The sequence below is a fragment of the Juglans regia genome, chromosome 16 (assembly GCF_001411555.2).
Source record: "Juglans regia cultivar Chandler chromosome 16, Walnut 2.0, whole genome shotgun sequence".
NCBI lineage: Eukaryota > Viridiplantae > Streptophyta > Magnoliopsida > Fagales > Juglandaceae > Juglans > Juglans regia.
Window position 1 is genome coordinate 27,414,508 of NC_049916.1, and position 24,332 is coordinate 27,438,839.

General features: G+C 37.2%; 3 protein-coding genes across 6 annotated transcripts; 1 reads left to right on the plus strand and 2 right to left on the minus strand.

Moving 5' to 3' along the window:
* Positions 1–914: 914 nt before the first annotated feature.
* On the minus strand, positions 915–2,672 carry LOC108995704 (transcription factor bHLH25-like). Its single transcript, XM_035686482.1, has 4 exons — positions 2,634–2,672; positions 1,815–2,369; positions 1,226–1,600; positions 915–989 (listed from the first exon to the last, which is right to left on the minus strand). The coding sequence occupies exons 1-4, from the start codon at positions 2,670–2,672 to the stop codon at positions 915–917; spliced, it is 1,044 nt and encodes a 347-aa protein (XP_035542375.1).
* A 4,810-nt stretch (positions 2,673–7,482) lies between these two features.
* LOC108995719 (L-galactose dehydrogenase) lies at positions 7,483–11,737 on the plus strand. Its single transcript, XM_018971334.2, has 5 exons — positions 7,483–7,818; positions 8,936–9,164; positions 9,314–9,613; positions 10,371–10,499; positions 11,277–11,737. The coding sequence occupies exons 1-5, from the start codon at positions 7,637–7,639 to the stop codon at positions 11,403–11,405; spliced, it is 969 nt and encodes a 322-aa protein (XP_018826879.1). The 5' UTR covers positions 7,483–7,636; the 3' UTR covers positions 11,406–11,737.
* A 62-nt stretch (positions 11,738–11,799) lies between these two features.
* Positions 11,800–23,245, minus strand: LOC108995718 (probable protein S-acyltransferase 23). 4 transcript variants are annotated; one of them, XM_018971331.2, is made up of 13 exons: positions 22,851–23,245; positions 22,316–22,456; positions 21,333–21,445; positions 21,022–21,101; positions 20,551–20,714; positions 20,002–20,140; positions 14,363–14,453; positions 14,076–14,133; positions 13,463–13,540; positions 13,199–13,297; positions 12,664–12,742; positions 12,423–12,571; positions 11,800–12,272 (listed from the first exon to the last, which is right to left on the minus strand). In XM_018971331.2, exons 1-13 carry the CDS (start codon positions 23,082–23,084, stop codon positions 12,084–12,086), a joined length of 1,614 nt encoding a protein of 537 aa, XP_018826876.1. In that variant the 5' UTR covers positions 23,085–23,245; the 3' UTR covers positions 11,800–12,083. The 4 variants fall into 4 exon arrangements, with proteins under 4 accessions (XP_018826876.1, XP_018826875.1, XP_018826878.1 ...); XM_018971330.2 differs by having other exon boundaries at positions 14,354–14,453; XM_018971333.2 differs by lacking the exon at positions 22,851–23,245 and adding an exon at positions 21,876–22,059 and having other exon boundaries at positions 14,354–14,453; positions 22,316–22,416.
* Positions 23,246–24,332: the final 1,087 nt, after the last annotated feature.

Sequence of the window (24,332 nt, forward strand, 5' to 3'; positions counted from 1 at the left end):
TGGGGCCATAACTCTGGCCAAGTTAAGTAAAAAAAAAAGGTGTACGGGCTGTAGAATCAAGCCATGTCATGTAGAAAATAATGGGATCAGAGACTCATGAGCGTGGGTGTTTACTGTTTAATATTACTTACTTTTACTTTCAAATCTTAGAAAATCATGATTGCCCTGCATGCTCATTTGTAACCCTAAATAATTGGAGTTCTTGTACTGCTAATTGGATGGGGAAGTGCTTCTCCCTGGCCTATTGCTTACCTTAGTTTCTTACCTGTGCCATGGTCCTTCTTTCCATGAAAGTCGTAGAGATCAGGCCGAACCTCTCTTTTCATTTCAGGCTTTCCTGATTATATCTAAAAATGGCTGCAGGTAGTGCTATCTCATTGTTATCAACCAAACATGGAAGATATTAGAAAAAATAGAAGTTGCAATTATTGCATTGTCATCAACCAGAGACGGTTACAATCCAATGACTTTACAAGGAAGAAAGGAGGGAGGAGATTTTCAAGGTGCCTCGAAAACCGTAAAACACGAGTACGAAGTAGCTAGCGATATACTGGAATCCGAGGCTAGGCAAGTTTGTCTAGTACACACTAAAAAACCATGTTCCCTCAGTAACAGCTTCGGGAAAGAAAAGAACACAAAGTCACGGCACAGGTTCGGTTGAAATAGGTGTCGGGTCACTCTTATGAAACAGGTGGGTCATTGACTCGTTAACATGGTGAAGAGGTTATGCATAAAAAAAAAAGGACCTGCGAAATGGATCTCGATCGCAGCAATGAAGCTTAGAAATAGATGGTTTAAGATGGTAGAGCATTTCAGGCCCTTTAATTATTCCTGGTCTTCTGAATAAACTTACAAAAGCAGCAAAGAAGTGATACTGATCCTCAATATCTTGGCGCTGAAATTGCTGCTACGTTTCACATGATAGACTCAAAAGCTGAGCGCAGACTCCTCACAAGATCCTTTACTGTCATGGAGAATCCCTCATCCATCTGCATAATTTTAAGAAGCTATTCAAGGGGGGAACGCCAAATACTTGCTTACAAAAAAAAAAAATGTTGTGTGTGGTTACTGTCTGTTCGAGGCTTCATTTAGTTCAACTATTTTCATTTTAGAGACCTAACACGAATAGCGTTCATTAATTTTGGTTTACCATAGTGAATTTAACTTTTGTAGTGCATGGTTTGAAATTTCCATATTCGGTTCATTGAGGAATTTAAGAAATAACCTGGGCAATAATAGTGATATCAAGTGCAGAACTCCCAAATGTTATGACACTGCTATTAATGACTGTTAGGTGGAGCATTTCAATCTCAGCGATTAATTTCTCTAGCACTCCTTTCCTCTTCTCACAGTGAACTCTTATGAGGACATTTTTGTCGCAGAATCTTGCTTCAATTTCTGGTAGATGCTCATCAAGGGGGTCGCTGGAGAAGTTTTCACCTGAGCTAGAGTTGTCACCATCAACGAAGAGTTGGGATTTCTTTACAAAGACCGCTGATTCTATGTTTCTCTTCTTAGTTTGTTCCTCAAGTGTCTTCACTCGCTCTTGCAGTTGTTGCAGATACTTAATAGCATCGCCAAGAACAGAAGCCTTGTCCATCTATAATTAATAGCATTAAGATATGAGTTGCCATTGAGAATTCTTCAGCAGTACTAATGCTTGAATCATGCAGTACTAAAATTAACAGTACTAGATGAAAAGAAAAACACTAACAATTACAAAAGAGTGGGAATCTAGCTACCCAAGTTGTTCAAAACAAGATATATATATATATATATATATATTATATATATATTTTCGTGGAATCTGATACCTTCTTTAGGCCAGGTACTAATGCAGACAAAGCAATGAACCGCTGACTGAGCTTCTCTCGCCTTTTCCTTTCTGCTATAACGTGATCCGGTGTTTGAGAATGTCTAGTGCTTCTCCTAATCCTCCTACCTCCCTGACAAGCCTTAAGTCCATAATCTTGATTCCCCAAGGAATCCTGAGAAATCAAAATATCAGAAGGAAGGGTATTCATTCTTTTGAAACATACTGCGGCCTCCTCCTTAGGATTTAAAATGCCCATTTGATTTGCATAGTTCGCATTGGCAAATGAAAGAACGTTTTGAGAAGGGGAATGTTGTGGATATGATACATGTTCAAGTTTGGATGAGTTCCAGCTGTTGGGTTTGAGCATTTTCATGGGTGCATCAATACCAGTCCGAGAAGCCGCCATGTCATGATTTCTGAGATTGAAGTTTGGATGAGTGAAAGGGTACTGTTGTAAACTCTCTTCTTCAAATGTGGCTGCTAGTGGCGGTATGCTTAGCTCATCGACATAGTTCATGTGCCACTGGCTGATGAACCTAGGATCCTCCATATCCTGCGAATTTGATATATTCTGTGTCATTATCGTAATGATCTTATTGTCAGAAAATGCTCAAACTGCTCCAAATTCTTGAGTTTCACATGAAACATTAACTCAAAACCAAAAAAGTTGAATGCAAATTATTTAGCAGTAAGGTATATATAATAGCAACAATATTGTTAAAAAAAAAATGTAATAATTAATGTTCTTTGTTCAGAGAATCCATCAATCTTTGTCCTAGAGCTATCATGGCAGCAGAAGCACATGATTACCGCTTACCATTTCATGAGTTAACCCTCTAATGGAAGAAATCTCCATTGAAGAACGTCTCCTTATTGATCGAAAGAGCTCTAGGCCGGAGAAATGAGAATCCTGCATGAGATCGATCGAGGTCAAAAAGAAATATGGAGAAGTAGTGTGGAATATTAATTATAAAAAGAAAGCTCACGGGCGCTTCAATATTAATGACCAAGGCTTTCCTTTTCACCTTGTTCTCATTACACTAGGATTGAGACTGCAGGATCTCATGCTTCCTCAGTTTTTATAGCTCTTGCGCATTATACTAGTTTACGTACGTATGATCTGTAGCCCATTAGTGTTGCACGTCCTCAATCACGGGGTTAATTGTTCTTGTTAACTGGCCACAGACATTCTGATCATACTTGTTTTTATCTAAATTATTATGCAAAGGAAAATCACAGCTTGTTACATCTAATAATTAGCGCGCGGGGCACTGGAAGCTGACAAATTAGAACTCATGATCATGACTAAAAGCAAGTCACTTTTGTTGTTGTGTGGACTTTAATTAGGAGGAAGCTTCACCAACAAGACTTTGAAATCAAGAGCATTTTACACAGATCTGGCATCCCATTCATAACAGTTTATAAAGAGTTGAGACGTGTCATCTATAATTATAGGGTTAAGAAAATAATGGATTATCCAAAGCTTCCTGGCCTTGACTTTGTATTGTTTTAGCCAATACGATAGTGACTCGTGGCCAAGTCTGCTGATTGTTGGGCCAATGGGGCTTGTCAAATCGACTCATAAAGAGGTCGGTTCATCATATTTAAACCAAGATGATCAGTGATACAAAATGGAATAGGGACATAAACTGATTCTTTTGAGAAAGCAATCCTGTCGATGTTGCTGGAGACAGTACTGGATGCATTAGAATTTAGTAATGGAGTCCAAGTTTGACGATGCTAGCTGCATGCAGGTTACAGATATTTCCTGTATGGGATACCTTGTCGGTGCCGAAACCAATTTACGTTATCCTTAATTAGAAAGGGTTGGGAACAGGTGCGCATGCACTAGAACTCGATCGACCTGTTTAGATTTAGAGAGATGGTTTCATCTAATTTTATTTTATCTTATCATTATAATTTTTTTAAATTTTTACACAAAATATAATAAGCAATTCATTTTTTTCAAATTTTAAAACAATAATAATATTAAAAATTAATATTCTAACAATATTTTATCCAACTCATCTAAAAGAGTAATGTTACAGTTATAAAAGAATTATACAAAAGTAATCCTACAAATTGATGTGGTTTCATGCAATCATCTACTTTATAATAAAAATAACTTTACAATATGAAAAATCACAACAAACTACATCAGTTTGTAAAATTATTTTTTGTACAATCACTTTGTAGTTAGAGTATTTTATATACCTCAACATGAATGTATACCTCTAGGGCATCCACTGCTTGAGACTTTTCATGCAATAAATACATATAACAATAACGTGAAAAATATCAATGAAAGTAATAAAATACTTTTCTTTTCCAAAAAATGGTTAGTCAAACGGCCCACAAATGTTTGTATAGACAATTTCAAGAAGTTCACCACTTCTTATAGCACCCGTTTTTGTGTGTTTGGTTTGTTTTCCCTTAATACAATTCAGACACACATCGAGATCAGTAAAATCTAAATTTGGCAAAATCTCATATTTTACTAATCTCTCCATTCCATCTTTGTATATATGACCCAAATGTTTGTGCCACAAGATAAAATAGTTTTCATTGATCAGGTTACGTTTAGTTCCAACATTATGATGCAAGGTTAGAAAGTTTTCAACAAAATGACTATTAAGATTCAGTTTATACAAACCATCACATAAGCTCCCATAACCAACAAAAGAAGAATTTTTAAACAAACTGAATCTTCTATTACAGAATGAAAAAGAATAACCTTCGAGGTCAAATTTAGAGATAGAAACCAAATTATGAGAAATAGAAGGAACATAAAGTGTTTGACACAAATCTAGATAACAATTAGTGTCTAGAAATAAACGGAATGTCTCAGTAGCACCCACTGGAACTTTGACTCCATTTCCCATGACTATGAAACTTTCATTTGGATTTAAAGTCTAGATTGTAAGGAAGCCCTGCATCGAATTAGAAACATAAACAGTGGAACCTAAGTCAATCCACCAAGTATTAGAAGGAATTTCACTAAGATTTGATTCGAAACATACGTAAGCTAAATGCTTACCTTTCTTTTCAAATCATGCCCTACGTTTGTGGAAATCTCTCTGAAATTTTTTTGAATATATATATATATATATCTATCTTTAAATGAGAATATCTTGGCTTGGCCCAAAGATGCACCACTTTTCGAGTGATTAATAAATTAAGATAAAATAATTAATGTGTATCCTTAATTGAAAGTTGGAACTGGATACCCAAAGGTAACGGACTTACCGGATTATGGATACATTATTAATTATTAATTGCATATGTTGTAATTTTCATCCAAAGATGTGTTACAGTAGTACTACTTATTGTTTGTTTATTATTATTTCTAAACACATAGCATTAATATTGTGAGCATATATTTATTATTGTTTGTGTTACAGCTTCCTTCGCATGCTTCATCTATTTCAATCCTTAATGGAGCAAATCTCTCATACTAGTCTGAACAAATCCAGTTTCAGCTGGGTGTACTGGATCTTGATTTGGCACTCCGGACTGAGAAACCCCTGCTATTACTAAGGAAAGTAGTGTGGAACAAAAGACTTTATATCATTCTTGGGAAAGATTGAACATATTGAGCATTATGTTTATGCGAATGAGTATAGCGAACAACATTAAGTCAACACTTCCTGAATGTGACACTGCTAAGGAATTCTTTAAAATTGTGGAAGAACATTTTCGTTCAGCTGACAAGTCTCTTGCTGGGACATTAATGGCTGAACTCACCACCATGAAATTTGATGGTACACGTGGGATGCATGAACACATCTTTGAAATTTCAAATCTAGCTGTTAAATTAAAGGCTCTTGGATGAATGTGGATGAGTTCTTTCTTGTGCAATTTATTTTGAACTCCTTGCCTCCTCAATGTGGGTCATTTCAAATTCATTACAACATTATTAAAGATAAGTGGAATGTAAATGAATGGCCAGTATGCTTATTCAAAAAGAGGCAAGGCTCAATCAACAAGGACATTATTCAGTTCACCTTATAAGTCAAGGGGCCAATAAGAAGTGGAAGAAGCTTAAGAAAGGTAAAATGGTAGAACCACCTAAGGTCACTGTTAATACTTGGGATATGAGTATTAAGATCCAAAACATACAGCTTGAAACCTATGACTTTCTAATTGGGTCACTTTGGTGATCACCAAACTATTTCATAAAATAAATCTCAAGTTAAAATGATCACTTTGCAAAACAATTAAATCATCAATTACAACATGTCATTATTTACACAGTTTCATGTATGCGACAATTTCATATTCTAATAAATTATAGATATACAATTATAATATACCAGTAAAATCAATGTCATTGATAAACATGAAACATTTAGATTTTGTAAATAACACGCGTTTCATGCACTACTATTCTATACATGTGGAACAAATTATAGGCAACATTATCGATCAAATATAAAGAATATGCATCACGTAGGAAAAGAAATTGCACTAAAAAGTAATGTGATTTGATAAATAAATGCCATCAGAAAATCTCACAGATAAGATAAAACCAACATATAGGATCAATCAATAAAATTAAAATCCCACTCATCTAGGAAGTTAGTCACCTAATGTATAAATATGTAATAATCGGAATCCATAGCAATTTCTTCTTGATCGGATTAAATGTAGAATTCATCAAGAAAATAGCTTTCTCTCTCTCAACCCTTTCGCTGAAATGAAAAGTCACACATGTAGACATTAAATATCTAACATATTTCTCATTAATTATATTCCATGCAGCAGCATCAACTCAAGGGTTTTGTGGATTACTGGTACGTACGTCTTGGCCTGTAAATTTTGATATTGATCACCAGGTTTAGGCCATCTTTAGATATTTACATACTTGGCATCTGGTCGTCAAAAAATCAACTTAGATTTTGAGCATCAAAAGTATTAGAGCGTTGGCATTGCACGTGACTCTTATACATATACATACGTACATATATATATATATATGAGCTGTAAAGGTATGTTCTCGCAAGTTGTGAATGTCCCCAATAATTGAATGTCCCAATCTTAAAAAAAAAAAAAAAAAAACCAATGTTATGTGCGAACCTCAATCACTTTTTAGTGTAGTGTTTGATTCTTGTCGTTAAACAAATCTGCCGTGGAACTGGAAGGGAAAAACTCACCCAACTTACGAGTTACGTGGCCCACCGCAGGTTCCACGAAAAACAACGGAGGCCAACAAAAATAATATTGATTCGACAATGTTACTTAGGGTAGGATTGGTAATTAAAATAAAATATAAAATATAAAATTTTTATTTTATTATTATATTTTTTAAAAATTTTTATATAAAATATAATAAATAATTTAATTTTTTAAAATCTCAATATACTTTTTTCAAATTTTAAAATAATAATAATATTAAAATATAATATTTTAAATTTTAAAATAAAATATAAAATTTTCATCTCACCTCCTAAACCTGTCCTTAAATGATTCTCGTACGTGTATATTTATTTTTGTTTTTTTTCTTTCTTTTAAATAATTTTTAAACATTTTAAACTATTATAAAAATAAAAAAAAATTTCACAAATTTATTAATAATTATATTTTTAATTATTAAAATAATGAGGAGGCATGTTTGGGAATCTGGATCATCCAAATCATTTTCCTTATTGATTATTACGTGGGACCCGTTTGAGTCTGTCTAGATCCATTACTCTTTTCCAAATCCAGTTCGGTACCACTGGGTTCTTCCTCATCGAATATCTTCTTCACTCTCCAGATTCTCTCACTTCCCTGACATCGGTCTCCTCTCTTCAATCTCACGCGCAAACCTCTCCAGAACCAATGGCTTTACCGCAGGCCAGTCTCGAGCTCCGGGAGCTCGGGAACACGGGGCTCAAGCTCAGCTGTGTTGGCTTCGGGGCCTCGCCTCTCGGCAACGTTTTCGGCCCGGTCTCCGACGAAGATGCCATCGCCTCCGTCCGCGAAGCCTTTCGCCGCGGCATCAACTTCTTCGACACCTCTCCGTATGTCATTTTATTACTGGAAAGTGTAATTTTGTTCGTGCATGTGCGCACGCGTGTAAACCGGGTTTGGTTTGCCGAGAAAATGTAGAAAAATGAAGAAAATTTGTTAGCATCGACTTTTGTTGCGTAGCTGATTGTCGGAAAGCAAATGAAAGTCAAGTTGAAACTGAAGAAATCATTTTTTTCGTGATGCAAGTTAAATAGCAAAGGATGAAGCATATCTCTGTTAATGAAAGAAAGGATAATATTCACAGATTGGATTGATAATGTATATTCTGTGTTTGAAAGTGAACAGATTCCAAAATCAAAAAGGTTACATGTTAATGAGTCTAGTTCAGGCGGAAAAGTTGGAATTCTTTATCCATAGTTCAGCAGTCAGAGTTTTTAGGCGAGGGAGGTGGTCAATTTATTTGATGCGTCCCCATGTTTGTTGTTAGCTCTGGAAGTTTTAATCTTTATGTCAATAGGTAAAACTAGAGAAGAACTTATTATAGCTTTTGGTGTTAGATTTATATTACTGAGAACTCTAGTGGACAAAGATTTTGTTTTATGTTGCTTAACACTTTTCAAGAACTCAGAACTCACTAATGCTTTGCTTGGTTGTTTAAACTGTTAGAAAGGGATTGAACTAAAGTAATATCGTTTTAGTATTCTAAAACCTATATTTATTGTAATGTGAATCTAACAAAAGAAAAACTGCTTCACTCATTTCAGCATTATGTTCGGTAATTCTCATTTAAATGTGTGTGTGTGTGCGTGTGTGTGTAGTGTTGGATTTCAAATTTAACTTTCTTTTCTTCTTGGTTCTCTTGATCCAAGATGCAGTTGAGTAGCTGTACTAACCTGCACATTTTCACGACTATTCTATGCTTCCCTTCCTAATTTTATTGTTCATACTACCCGTGTACCAGGGCTTTGCCTTTTTCTATTAATAACATTTCTATGATTACCTATCAAAAAAAAAAAAATTATTGTTCATCAATCATTAATTACGTTGTACTTTCCTTGTTTCAGTGCATTGATCATATGCTTTGTTTCTGATAACTAACTCACTGCAGAGTTCTGATAGTGTATCTTCTTTCTCAACCTTATTTTGTTTTCTCATTTTTGTTTTTAGATACTATGGAGGAACTTTGTCAGAGAAGATGCTTGGTAAATCACTAAAGGCTCTAGGAGTTCCAAGACATGAATATATTGTATCAACAAAGTGTGGGAGGTACGTTGAGGGTTTTGACTTCAGTGCCGATAGAGTGACTAGGAGCATTGATGAGAGCTTAGCAAGGTTGCAGCTAGACTATGTTGATATATTGCAATGCCATGACATTGAATTTGGATCTCTGGATCAGGTGCTTAATTAATTAAGCTTGTTTACTTTCTTTGAATGTGGACTCTTCTAATTATGATATTTCTATGCGTATTTGTGTGTTTCTTGATGGTTGTTGTAAAATTCATTGTGGTGGTGACACTTGGATTCTTTAAATGGTTTTGTTAACAGGTTGTCAACGAAACTATTCCTGCCCTTCAGAAATTAAAGGAAGCAGGGAAGATCCGTTTCATTGGAATTACTGGACTTCCATTGGAAGTTTTTACATATGTACTTGATCGAGTGCCATCAGGCACAGTGGATGTAATTCTGTCATATTGCCACTACAGTATTAATGATTCAACATTGGAGGATTTATTACCCTACTTAAAGAACAAAGGGGTTGGAGTAATTACTGCTTCTCCACTTGCAATGGGTCTTTTGACTGAGAGAGGTCCCCCAGAGTGGCACCCAGCTTCACCTGAACTCAAGGTGTTCTTCTCTTCAAATGACAAATTCTAAAATTTTATGTTTCTTTTGCATCATTAGCTAACTCAAAATTCTGATTTCTTTTAACCAACATCATATCTGTATATATGTCTCTTTCCGGTTTGCTTTCCCTCAACTAAGGCTATGGGCAATAGCAGCGGTTACGACATAAATGACTTAAAACCGGGTTACTTAATTCCCTAAACTAAGGAGAAGGCGAAGTGAAAGGAAGAAGCTTAATTTCTTAGCATACGCACACGTGTCAGCAGATCAGGCCAATGGGAAAAAATGAAAAAAATCTTTAACTGATAGATAGACACATTACAAGGATTTCTCCTACCTAAGTCCTTTCATGAATATTATAGATGGAGATTATATTATACAAAATATCCAGATATCTAGAGAAGTACTCCTACCTAAGTCCTTTCACGAATATCTGCAACTAGCTTTATGTTCTATAATGGAATCAAGAATGTTTATTACCTTGTTTTCAATATCTGAGAGGACATGATGATTGAATTGCATTACTAAAATGAAAGGTAAATGAAAATCTATATGTTCAATGAATCTAACAGCCTGTTAAGTTTTGATATGCAGCCACATATTAATGGAGTCATTGAGCATGTTAGATGTTCTCAAAGATGTTATAAATTATTTGCTTACAATAGATGGACAGCATTTTTTAAATCTCTTTATTTTCTGAAGCGCGCATGTAATATAAGGTTGCTAACTGCATGATCTGTTTCATATTTTCAAAAAGTCTGCATGCCAAGCAGCTGTTGCCCATTGTAAAGAAAAGGGGAAGAATATTTCAAAGTTGGCCCTGCAATATAGCCTGTCAAATAAAGACTTCTCATCTGTTTTGGTTGGAATGAACTCTGTTGGACAGGTAAGTTTCTGGGCTCAAGTATATGTGTGCCTTCTTGTTTGTTTTATAATTAGTTCATGTAGATAAGTTTTCAGTTAATTCTCCTCCTGGTAAAGTTTCATTGCAAAGATCGGATGGTCCACATCATTGCTACTGATAACATAAAGCACAACAAACTTGTTAAGCACTCCCTTTTTAATGAATAAATTTCGAATCTGCAGTATTTTCCCTCCTATAAGCCATAACTTAAAACTGAGCCTTGGAATGATCTACCTACTCTAAACTGTAGCATCCTAAAGATCAGGTGCTCAAGCACTTTTGATGGTAAATATATCTTCATCTGAAATACCCATGCCATGTCCTTTAAACCAGGTTATATCTTACTAACAGGAGTATTGATTGCCATAATTCCTAATGTAATCCGTACAATCAGGACCAGCCCAATTCAGTCTCAGATTCCTAATGAAATCTGCCAGAGTAGTTTTCGTTGGATATCTAAATCTACAGTTATCTTATCCCCATCTCACTCCACCATCTGGACCTGCCTTTGTGTCTTACTTCCAATTGGAATCAATAAGCTTGATATGGTATTTATGTAATATTTGAACATAGTAGTTTTTTGAACCTCCAGGTATAATCCATAACTGCTAAAGAGAACATGCACCTCCCTGACTAATACAGAAGACCTTGTGCTGTATATGAATTAAGTAGTATTTTCTATTAAACAACGACTAAATATCCCTTAAAAATCGTGCTCTTTTAACCGTTGATTAACTCAAATGGCATTTTGATGATCAGGTGGAGGAGAATGTTGCTGCTGCTATAGAAGTCACAACTGTTGGCAAAGACGAGGAAACACTGTCAGAGGTTGAAGCTATCCTGAAGCCAGTCAAGAATCAGACATGGCCAAGTGGAATCCAGCATTGATAACTACTACTTATGTGAATTGGTGCATTAATAACAAGTTAATCCAATTGGGGACGAATTCTATTGTTGTGAGGCTCTACCTGTATAAGAGGAAATAATTTTATCGATGGGAATGTATCCAAATCTTTAATGTTATGGGCGTGTCATGTATCAATAATATCCTCTCTCTTTTTCCCTTTCCTCTGGGCCAACGGGTATTGGCTGATGTACGTGATTCATCAAATTGTTTTGTTGGATCTGCAGTGGAAAGTTTCTTTGTGGATTATTGATGCTTCGATTTATTTTTTCGTTTAAATATATAAAAAGGCAGAAGGTCTGGCCGGAATTGGAAATTGCCATGTCTTAGGAAGTGAGTATGATCTAACACGTCAAAAACTTTGGGGGGAAGAAAAAGACTATAAAGTTTTAAATAGGTTCGGGGAAGTCAGCTGTTGGAATATCAGATAGAACTTAGTACAACAGAATAAAAAAACTTTAATTTTCTTTTCTATCTAATAGTAAACATTAATACATATGCGAAACTATGAATTGAATTGTTGTGTCCTAGATGATCAAGGTTTTATGTGTAACAATTATGGGACCTGTGATGGAACATGTATGCAGCTAGCGGACGAAGGACAGTTGGGAGAAAACCAGATGCCAAGCTTTGCTGTGAACCTGCACATCGTGGAAATTACTCTACCTATCAACTTGCTGTAATGGACGCCAAGCAATTTCATTATCGTCTGTGTAGCCCTGAATAAGAAAATCTGCACAATTCTTTTGGCATCCATGGTTATACGGATTATGAAATCGCCCATCTGGACCACGGAGATACCCGTAACGAATGGCATTTGCTAGTTCATTGGTGGTGATATTTCGAGCTATCTGTGTTATAAATATGAACACTCCATTGTCAATTAACAACCACTCAGGAATTCTGAAGACAGCAACTGAAAACATCGAGATGGTATAAAATTCATGTACATTCCTGGCAGCATACCTCCAGAGTATATTAATAATGGTTTAGTAAATCACCTGCGAGGCCTGTGACGTAGTTAAGATGGTAGCGGCGAGCAAAACAATAATGTCCATGAGCAAAAATGCAACAACGCCAGGATTCTGAAATACCACATGATGAATCCATGTTTCTTCCGTTGGCAAGGCAGGTATTGATGTCCAAATCCCTGTGACAGAAACAATGATGGTATATGGTCCAAAAATGAATATGATAAACATTATAAACATGTATACATCACTGCGAATTAAACCAGCATACTTTGAATGGCAATTGCCGCAGCAAGGAATGATGTCAAAGCTGCCAAGCAGATAAAAACAAAAAAGTCCCGCTTGTTCCTCTGCAAGATGCATCATCAAGATGATAGTGAAACTGATCAAAAGGAAACAGATCAAAAGAAGGAGACCATAATGCTCCAAATTCAGCAGCAAAATAACATACTTCTTTTTTAGCGTGTTGTAGCTGCATGTATTATTTACTCAACATAAGAACATACAAAACTGAGAAGAGGTAAACAAAAAAAAGTTTTTTTTTTTTTGGCAACGGGGGTCCGAGAACAGCGTCCCAACTAATCCTAGGAGTACACATGCCCTCCCATATATCTACGTATTTTAATCCAGGATATGGTTTTTAGTACAATTTTCATCCCATTGACAGCAGCAAAAAAGAAAACAGTTTGCTGATACAATTTTAATCCCATATATCTACATATTTTACAAAGAGATTTTATGAATCCAGCATAAGGTTTTATTTTCCCTATTTCTTTGGGACAAAAATAGTTTTTAGTACAACTCACCTTTCCCACACAATTAGATATCCATGGGCAATGATGGTCAAACTGTTCCACACATCGCTTACATGTGGGGCAATGCTTTGATCGAACCGGTCTTATTATCTGAAAAGATGAGAAAACATACAAAAGATATTCAAGGCAGCACCTCAATAATTTATATGCATTGAAAGAACATTTTTTTTTTTATAAGTATGCATTGAAGAAAGAAAATTTCCAGTACATCTTCTATCTAAAAATCTTCAGAAAGAAAAGGTTTATAGAGTAAACCTTGCAGGTAGGGCATAGTTGAGACCAATTACCGGTCCATATAGGGGAACCTTCCAGATCAATATTCAACAAAAGATCCTATAGATTATCAAAATATCAGAATACAGTTGTATCTGCACACATTTGCACAGCACAGAATAGAATATATCTTAGACTCTTATGTATAATATGTTTTTTCATAAGTGACTCTTATCTATAATGTGTTTCAGTTGTATTATCAGTATTTTGGTGTAGACAGATTGAATAGGACTACAGAACTGGACCACCACTAACTACTAAGATTTAAATTTGGGTGGTGAATTCTAAGACCCAGTAGATTTCCCCATTGCATGTATCTGAAATGCTGAATAATATTCCTACTGGATGACATCATCCCCTACCACTCTGTATCTGCTCTGTTTACGGGACTACTGCCTATCATATAATCAACATAACCTTTCTTTGAAGCAAGCCATTTTATTCTGACAACTCTCATAACTACGATGAACTTTATTATTATTATTATTATTATTTTATTGGCACCAGATGTCCGAGAACAGAATCTCATCTAATTCTAGGGGTGCATAGGCCCTCAGCAATAGGCAACATATACTGCATTGGAGATAGTACAAACCTCTGTATCTTTATGACTACCCACATCTCCCTGCCTTTTTACATAACCTGGATCTTTACTGCATCCAATAATGAGAGAACATCAAGGGAGTAAGTTTGATAAAAGTACAACAGTACAACGGCAAGCTCAATGTAGCAGCACTCCTTCCAGATGCATAAAAACATGGTACATCATGTCTAGTAAGAATACCATGAGATAGCTATTTTTTATCAGTAGCAATACTATGAGATAACTAGCAAATTCTAAAACTGTTAAAATGTAAAAGAGCACAAGATTACCTACTACACCTGTAGAACATAATAAGTGAACCAACTGCCAGAGAAACAGTAGTCCATCCCCAAAGTCCGACAACAGCAGTAACCTTTGTAAGGTTAGGAGCTACCACAAGTAGTAAAAAGTCAGTCATGATTGCCAACATCACATACCTCCATCCGCAACCAGAAGGAAATTGCAAAATAATAGTTTTTTTTTTTATAAGTAAAATAAGTATATATTCATCCAATCAAATGTCAATTACAAACAAATGTTCTAATGCCCTCATCCTAATTAGGTGGGAGCATTAGAAACTAAAAACTCATGAAAATCTGTGCCATTAAAGACCACAGCATTAGCCCAAGTACATAGGGTCCTAAAAAATAACAATTTTAGCTCCGCTAATGATCTCTCTGTCTTCAAAAATCCTCTCATTGCGCTCCTGCCATAAGCACCACAAAATACAATTTGGAATCATCTTCCAAACCTCTTTAATCTGTCTCGCACCTCCAATTGTGGTCCAACAGGCCAAAGCATCCACCACAGTTTCTGGCATAGCCCACGCTAAATCTACTTTGTTAAACACCGCATCCCAAATAGTCCTGGCTACTTCGCAGTGTAAAAGTAAATGATCCACCGATTCACCCCCTTTTTTACACATACAACACCAGTCAGCTATAATTATGTTTCTTTTCCTTAGATTATCCGTAGTAAGTACCTTCCCCAGAGCCGCTGTCCAAACAAAGAAAGAAGCTTTGAGAGGAGCCTTATTGCGCCAAAGCTTTCTCCATGGAAATTGTCTGTCAGGAACTTGTGTAAGTACCTTGTAAAAGGAGCTAACAGTGAAGATCCCTTTCCTTGTTGGACTCCACCACAAATCATCTGTATGTTGGGTATTTGGGCGACAAGAGTATAAAAGACTATAAAAGTCTACAAAACTACCCATCTCCCAGTCATGTGCTGCTCGCAAGAAATTGATATTCCATTGGATGTTTCTACCTTCAACTTCCATTACCTCCGCCACCATGGCATCTTTAGCATTTGCAATCATAAAAAGTGTAGGAAACCTGTCTTGTAGAGCATTATCGGAACACCAAACATCCTTCCAAAATCTGATCTTTGTACCTGTACCCAATTGCAATCTTGTGTGCCGATGGAAAACCACCCATCCTCTCCTAATGTGTTTCCATAGCCCTTTACCAGCAGCCCCTCGAACATCTCTAGTACACCAACCCCCCTCAAGACTACCATATTTGTTCTCAATCACTATCTTCCATAAGGCATCCGGTTCCTTAATATACCGCCACAACCATTTGCCAAGTAGTGCCCGATTGAACATCCTCAAATTTCTAATACCCAAACCACCATTGGAGATCGGACGGCACACCATTTCCCACTTGACTAAATGGAATTTGAATTCTTCACCTAGACCCCCCCACAAAAAGTCTCTTTGTATCTTCTCAAGACGTCCCGCTACACTAGCCGGTATAGGAAATAAGGATAAGAAGTAAGTGGGTAAATTAGAGAGCGTACTTTTAATAAGCGTAATCCGGCCCCATTTTGACAGATACATTTTCTTCCAACCTGCCAATCTTCTCTCTACTTTTTCAATCACTGTATCCCAAATAGAAATCGCCCTCGAGGCTGAACCCAAAGGTAATCCCAAATAGTTCATAGGGAGAGACCCTATCTTGCAACCTAGTATGCCAGCCAATACTCTCAAATTTTGAACCTCTCCAATAGGCACCAACTCAGATTTATCATAATTCACTTTTAAACCAGACACTGCTTCAAAACAAAGCAACAATGCCCTCACAGCCCTCAGTTGATCTAAATCAGCTTCACACATAATAAGCGTATCATCTGCAAATAATAAATGTGAGATGGTAGTGGTACCCCTACTTGCCGTTCCAATCTGGAAGCCACACATATAACCATTAGTCACTAAGGCTGAAATCATTCTGCTTAGTGCCTCCATAACATTAACAAAAAGTAATGAAGAAACCATCTGATCCATGACCTCCATTTTTCTCCAAATCCACACCTACCCAGTAGATATAGAAGAAAATCCCAATTAACATGATCATATGCCTTCTCCATGTCTAGCTTGCACATCAACCCTGGGCTACTCGCTTTCACACGGCTGTCCAGACATTCATTAGCAATTAGAACCGCATCCAGTATTTGTCTACCCTTCACAAAAGCATTTTGGGGCTTAGTAACGATCTGTCCCAATACCCCACTTAGACGGTTAGCAAGTACTTTAGCAATGATCTTGTACGTGCCACTCACTAGACTAATAGGCCGAAAGTCAGAAATCTCAGAGGCCCCTACCTTTTTAGGGATTAGAGCAAGAAACGTGGTGTTGAGGCTTTTCTCAAATTTGCCTACCGAGAAGAGCTCTTGAAACACCTTCATGAGATCCCCCTTTATCACCTCCCAACATTCTTGGTAAAAACCCATGGAGAAACCGTCCAGACCGGGGGCCTTATCTTTTGCCATTTTCTTTACTACATCATAGACCTCTTCCTCTTCAAAAGCCCTTTCCATCCTTGCGACTTCCTCCAATTCTATAGTACCAAAAACCAGCCCATTCAAAGTCGGCCTCCATCCCACTTGTTCAGTAAGAAGCTCACCAAAAAAATTTACCACATGGTCTTTTATAGCCTCTTTTTCTCTACACTCGACCCCCTCAATTTTCAGCATCTCAATGGTATTATTTCTCCTATGAGAATTTGCCATTTTATGAAAAAACTTTGTGTTCCGATCCCCTTCCTTTAACCAAAGGGCTCTTGATTTCTGGCGCCATGATATCTCTTCTTGTAGAATTATTCTCTCAAGATCTGCAGCCAGCATAGTTTTATGAGCTTGTTCCTCCTCAGTAAGTGGTCTCCCTTCTTGTAATCTTTCTAACTCCTGTATTTCCTCCCACTTGGTATTTTTATTATCTTCTACATTGCCAAAAGTATGCTGATTCCACTCCTTTAGGTCTCTTTTTAGTGCTTTCAATTTACTTGCAAAAATGTAGCTAGGTGTACCTTCAAAATTATACGATCTCCACTATTGTTTGACCCTATCCACAAACCCTTCAGACTTCAACCACATATTTTCAAACTTAAAATACCTTTTACCACTACGAATACCTCCACAATCAAGCAAAATTGGCCAATGATCTGAAGCTAGGCGTACCAAACGTGTTTGCCAAATATCCGGAAAATGACTTTCCAGCTCAGGTGAAATTAAGAAACGGTCCAGCCGGGACCAAGTCTGATTATTTGACCAAGTTGCAACACCCCCAACAAGTGGAAGGTCGATCAAATTCAAGTCAAAGATACATTCCGAGAACTCCAAACTTGCTGATCTCAATCTTCTACTTCCAGAACATTCACTTTGAAAACGAACCACATTGAAATCCCCACCAATGCACCAAGGGAGCTCCCACCAACTATGCACCCTTACCATCTCATCCCACAGCCTGTTTCTATCTGAATCTTGATTCGGCCCATATACCCCTGCAAAAGCCCACAAAAAGCCATCTGATACACATCTAAAAGCACAGGCTATCAAATGTCTCCCTATATATTCCTCCACTTTCTCCACCACTCTCTTGTCCCACATCACCACAATGCCTCCCGATGCCCCTGAAGAGGCCAAATAAACCCAGTCCACATATATGTTGCTCCATAAACTTCTCACAATCTTCCTAGTAATCATTTTCATTTTTGTCTCCTGAAGACATACAATGTCAACTTTCCACTCGCGAATTAAATGTCTAATCCGAAGACGTTTCTCTACCACATTGAGGCCCCTAACATTCCAAGAAATAATCTTGGGCTTCATTGGGAAACATTCAGCCCCTTCCCCTTAACCCTATTCCTACTAGAACCACCTTCCGAGTTCATCGACCACATCAATCTTTTCAATTCCCGGCTTTTCTTCGATTCCCCCTTCTTATTTTGGCGGTGCCCAGCTTCCAAAGCAGCTAACAAAGCTATGAACTGCTCCTCATACCCATCACACGCTATCCCTACCACATTTTGAATTTCCTTTGCTTTGTGTATTACCCAATCTGAGACTTGATTTGGAAAATAATAGTTCAATGGGATTGGGTTCCCCACCTGAAAACCACTCCCCACCGAAAGTTCATCAAAACCGCAAACCTCAGGGATGAAAAGTTCATCCTCCACGGAGTGCATTAAGTCATCCGACTCATTCCCCTCTTCATCCACCTCAATCTCCTCCAAATGTCTCACTAGTAAGTCCATCGGCGTCGATAACACCCCAACTCCCTTCAACAGCAGGTTCTGTCCCTCGCACGGCGGAGAAAACGGCTCCTCGAAACCCACCAGCGCCTTTTGCGCACAGAAACCCGGCATCATCTCATCGGCGGCATCCTCTGCCACCGTCGGCACCGTCTGTGTTATCGGCGGCTGACCCAGCGCCGTCGGCTGGCTATCCGGCACGAACCCGAGGCTGCTCAGCTCGGGTAGAGGAAGGTTAGGGCACGAACCCGAAGACCCGGGTTCTGACCCGAGACACTCTGATTTCCTGGGTTGGGCCTGCCCAGGCCCAAGCCCAACGCTCTGTTGTCCAGCAGGCCTAGAAGGCCCTGCCTCATCAGCCCGAGCGAATGCGGGCGGGCTACTAAGGGTTATCTTGGGCTGCCACGGCCCACGTTTCTTTCTCCACTCAACCCAGCCCTTTCCGTGTTTAGTTTTCTGTTGGGCCTTATTTAGATAGCCCAGCCCATTATCCTTCACTTTCTCCTTCCCTTTTATAACCCCCGTATCCTCCATTTCCTTAACAGACCCAACATAATTCACTATTACCGCCACATCCCTCTGCAGTGAACGTAGCTGTCCCTGCAAATCCGCCAACCGCCTTCTGACTTCCCACGTCTCCTGACACAAAGCATGGCTCGACGCACAGTTCGGATGCAGCACTCCTTCCTGCTGCCATGGCCGATGTCCTCTTCCTTCCGCAACTTCTGTATTTCGGTTTCCACCGCCATCGCGCATACCTCCATCGCGCGATTTCTCACCTCCCTGGCGCTAGTAAATGTTCACGGACAGAGCCTCCTTGTATGATCTTTCGTTGTTTCTCAGTGGCCCATTACCAAAACTCCGCCATCCTCCTTCCTGCCCACCAACCCTTCTTGAGCCATCCATTCCTAACTCACTCAGCTTCACCTTCAACTGCCTCCATCCCCTTCCGTATTCACCCTCAGGAACACAAATAACATTTCTCCTCCCTCCCTGATTATACTCCGATATTTCAATGAATCTCCCTCTCCTATTCTCGCATCGTTGTGCTATAATGCTGGAGAATCCATTCAGAGTTGCCGAATAAACCTCCTTCTTCCCCTCACGCAAGCACTCCTCCAACACCTTCAAAAGCCACTGGACTGAAGAGTACCCCAGCAGCACCGAGTGCTCTGTTTTCCAACTTCTCTCTGTTACTCGTACACCACCTCACTAAGTTTAGACAAGATGAAACATTTGGATTCAATCACCAATTGTCCCATCTTAATCTTGAAAACTTACAGTAATCACTTCAGAAATCTTGCGCCATAAACGAATCACCAACAATGAAAAACATAGTATTTCGCATGTGTACGGAGAGAAAAACCAAAAGAACAAGCAGTAAACCAAATCCAAAATAATAGTTTATTCACCTGCAAGAACTGTGTTGGTGAAGAGAACCAAGAGAATTATTATAATACTGAAAAGAATGGGAGCGTATCCTATATCTGCCATCTTTCCACAGCAAAGTCTGTCTACCCAATGGTTGCTGTGAGCCCACTGTGCATTAGACTGCCCAAAATCCCAAGAAAAGAAAGACCATTATCAGCGGAAACACATCAAAGATATGGACAATTTAAGACAGACTGAAGACCAAGTTTGGATCAGAGTAACTGCAACATAAAAGTGGAAAGAAAACAAGGATTTAGGAATTGTGTACAATTAGCTGGGGAGTACAGAGGTGTTTATAACAACAGAGTATCAGTTCTCTCAGAAAAACCTTACACATGTTGCTAATGTAAATCAACATGGCAACAGTTCTCCCAGTAGTTACTGCCATTTACTGTCAAAGACACCGTATCAACGGTGTACTAGAACTTATAAAAAACAACATGGTACTAGGAAAACCGCATAAAAATCCCATTTAGAATTCTTTATACAGGAACAACAAAAAAGCGTAATAACAATACAAAGATACGTACAAGGAAACCTGCAACATGCCGATGACCTTTATCAGATGCAAGCTGAACAGGAGTAAATCCAGCATTATCTTTCACCATTAGCTCCTGTTTCGTGCCAGCATGTACAAGCACAGTGCATGCCTCCACATTTCCTCTTATTGCAGCCCAGTGCAAAGGGGTACAACCTTAAATGGGATATCAACATCATCACATCTAGAGCATAAATTAACACAATTACCAAAGCCACCATATTTTACAAAAAGTCCTAGCCATTAGGATGTAGATCAACACAAATTATGATAGAAATTTGGTGTAATAGTGGGAATATTATCCATTCATTTATTTACTATCATATATTCATAAAATTATCAGGGAATTTCTGACTCATCTGATATATTAAATGTAATCAAACTATTTTTTAACTGAATAATAATAATAAGTGAGAAATCATAAAATCAGCTCAAGAAGATATCAATTGCTGAGTTATCATACCTTCTTTATCTTGTCTCCCTTGGCATGCATCTCTAAATAGAAGCAATCTAACTGTATCTGTAAATCCTTTATATGCAGCCCTGATTGCAAACATGAAAATAACATGTTTTCTTATGATAATCTTAGAAAATATTTTTGTTTCCAAATTATACAATACTGCTCCTTATGATCTCATAATCCAAACAATTCAGAATAGTTGACCAAGACTTGACCTATTAGTCAGATACGAAGTTTTGTTAAAACCTAGATTGAGATCGCAGAATAAACCGTCCCAGTTATATAAACTAACAATTCATAGCTCATAGACATACCAGTGAAGAGGGCTCCTCCCCTCGTTATCAGGTGCATCAAAATCAGCTTGATACTTTGCAACAATGTGGTTCAAGAAAGCTGTCTGCCCATATTGAGCGGCAACATGAACTGCCTGCAGAGAAGATGTAAGTATAAAAATAACAAACTATTGACGTATATACCCATTGCATGTGGAATAAATTGGCAATTAACATTAAGCACTTTTGGAAAATACTCGAGATTAATTGGTATCAAAATCCTTCCAACCATAATAAGGAGGTTGGAAGAGTTCCTAGATGGTCTACTTCATAAATATGCTCACCAACAGTTAAGTCTCCCCACTTACGCAATTAGGCGTTCTCAATCATATGACAGTTGCGACCTTACTACTATTATTGAATGGTACCTATTTGGCATATTGCATCAAAGTATAGAGAATGAAACTCAAGTTGCAAATCGTTTTCCAAAACTACTAAAGGTCAGCCACCTGAATCCTGTTTAGCCACTGCAATGTCTTCTACTTCATAAATAACTGAGTAAAAGTTGATCCTGAAATTGCATACCATCTCAATAAAAGTGTCTCCTCTGCCAAAGCTTTTGACCATTTGTGTAGAGCAATATGTTGCTAAACATGACACGACAAATTTCATCTCAACTCTACATCATAAGTGGAAAATCTTCCTTTTCCAACTACATTATCCTTTCTGTTTTCATCTTCATGCACACCAGAGAAAAATCATTGAAGAGCTGTTTTGAGCATAAATAAATCACGTTTCAAGATCCTCAATCTTCACAATTCACCATAATAAAAGAAGTGGACAGAAAGAGTGGTAAGATCCATCAAAGGGAAGCATATCAATATCACGAATCATGATCATTTGCCAAATAAAAATTGCCATAATTATTTCAATATGACCATTACGTATTTACACATACAAAGTGACCAACTCCAAATTTCAAGAGAATAAATTAAAAAAAGAAAGAAGAAAGATGAGAAAATTACCCTATACCCATTCACATCAACTGCCTCAACCCTGGCTCCATTCTGCAAGAGCACATCTGCAACACCAATGGCTCCCCGAACCGCAGCCCAATGCAGAGCCGTCTGTTGCATGTTGTCAGTTTCATTGACATCGCCCCCATGCTTCACCAACAAAAATGAAAATGGCATATCGAACTATATCAAACCTCACCCACGCCATAATCCAGCAATCCAAAGAATAGTGCATACACCTATACATAACATGTTTCATCAACTGCACAGGATTCTTCAAATTTTGTTCTTTTTTTTCCTTCTTTTGCAGTGAAAGCCGAGTTCAGATAAATTTCAACAAACTCACCACACAATCCATCTCTTACATGGATATGCATAAATATCCCGTTGTTTCCCTTTTGTAACGCGAGTTAAGTTAATTTGAACAAAACTCCCAGTAGAATTATCCATTCCATTCAATTAAAAAGAAAAAATCTCCATTCCAGAACATTTTGACGTCATACTCATTCCCATACATGCACAAAGGTCTAAGTACTGAGAGTACCTCAATGATGTACTGCACGACATCGGGGAAGTTGTTGAGAGCGGCCCATTGGAGAGCATAATACCCATTCAAATCGGGTTGACAGAGAGAGGCTCCGTCTTCTTCGACGAACTTCCTCAATTTCTCAAAATCGCCATATGCGGAGGCGGTAAACACGTCGTACACAGCCACCTCGCTACTGTTATGCTGGGCTTTTGCGTCCAATGACACAACCTCGATCTCCGACGAAGACATTTTGAGCTACAATACATGCGAACGAACCGGACGAAGAATTAGGGTTTAGGAGAACTGGGGAGGTCTAGGGTTTATAGCTGAGTGTTTTGTCCACATGAGCTATTAAGGCGAAGTCTGCAAGAATCAAGATGGAACGCGCAAAGTTTACAGAACCTCCTTTGCTGCAGTAATCATACATACAGTAGTGATAAAATATGTTAATATCTTACAATCATTTAAGAAAAAATTAATTTATTATTAAAAAATTAATTTTTTTATATAAATTATATATATTTTTTTAAAAATGATTATAGAATATTTACATACTCACGATTATAATATTATTTTTCTTATTTTTTATACTTTTTATTTCGTGAACAAGTTAAAATTAAAAGTTAAAAATTTAATAAAATATTATTAAAATATAATTTTATTTTAAAATTTAAAAAAATTAAATTATTTATTTTATTTTTTATAAAATTTTAAAAAAATTATAATAATTAAATAAGATGAATTAAAAAGAATTATAAAAATAAACAAGATAGTAATGACTCGACATCTAATTATTTTTTTTAATCATTTTATTCTATATAAATAACACAATTTAATTTTAATATTTAAGTTCATAAAAAAAGATTATAAATCAAATTCTAGCCTATCAACAATATAAAACATACTGTTTATAAAAGGGATTTATGATCAATCAACGTAGAAACCAAATTATTTTGTTTAGTTTAATAGAATTAATAGCTCTAGGCTCTAAATTTTTTTGTTACAGCGGCGCAAAATAATAAGGTTGCTAGATAAAACATCTTAACATGACTCATGATCATCATGTTAATAACTATTCTTATCAATTAACAAAAATCAACAAATAAAAAAAAATCAATTCAAGTACAGTTGGGAAAAAAAAAAAATTTCCAATATCCAGACAATCCTGATCTGATAATTGATCTTCAGCGACAACAGCATACACGACGCTAAAACTATCGTCCCAATAAGTCAAGGTTCAATCAATGCAACCACAGAATAAATAAATAAAAGAGAAAATATACTTACAACCGTAAATTGCGTAATCACCGTGTAATCGTTTTGAAAAAAATAAATAAAATATGGGACTCACATGAAAAAAATTAATTTTTTAATAATAGACCGTACTCTTTTTCAAAGCGATTATGCGGCGGTTACGCACTTCACGATTGTATTTCACGGTTGTATGTAGAATTACAACCGTGAAGAGAGAAGGTCGGTGTCAACACGCGCCTCGAA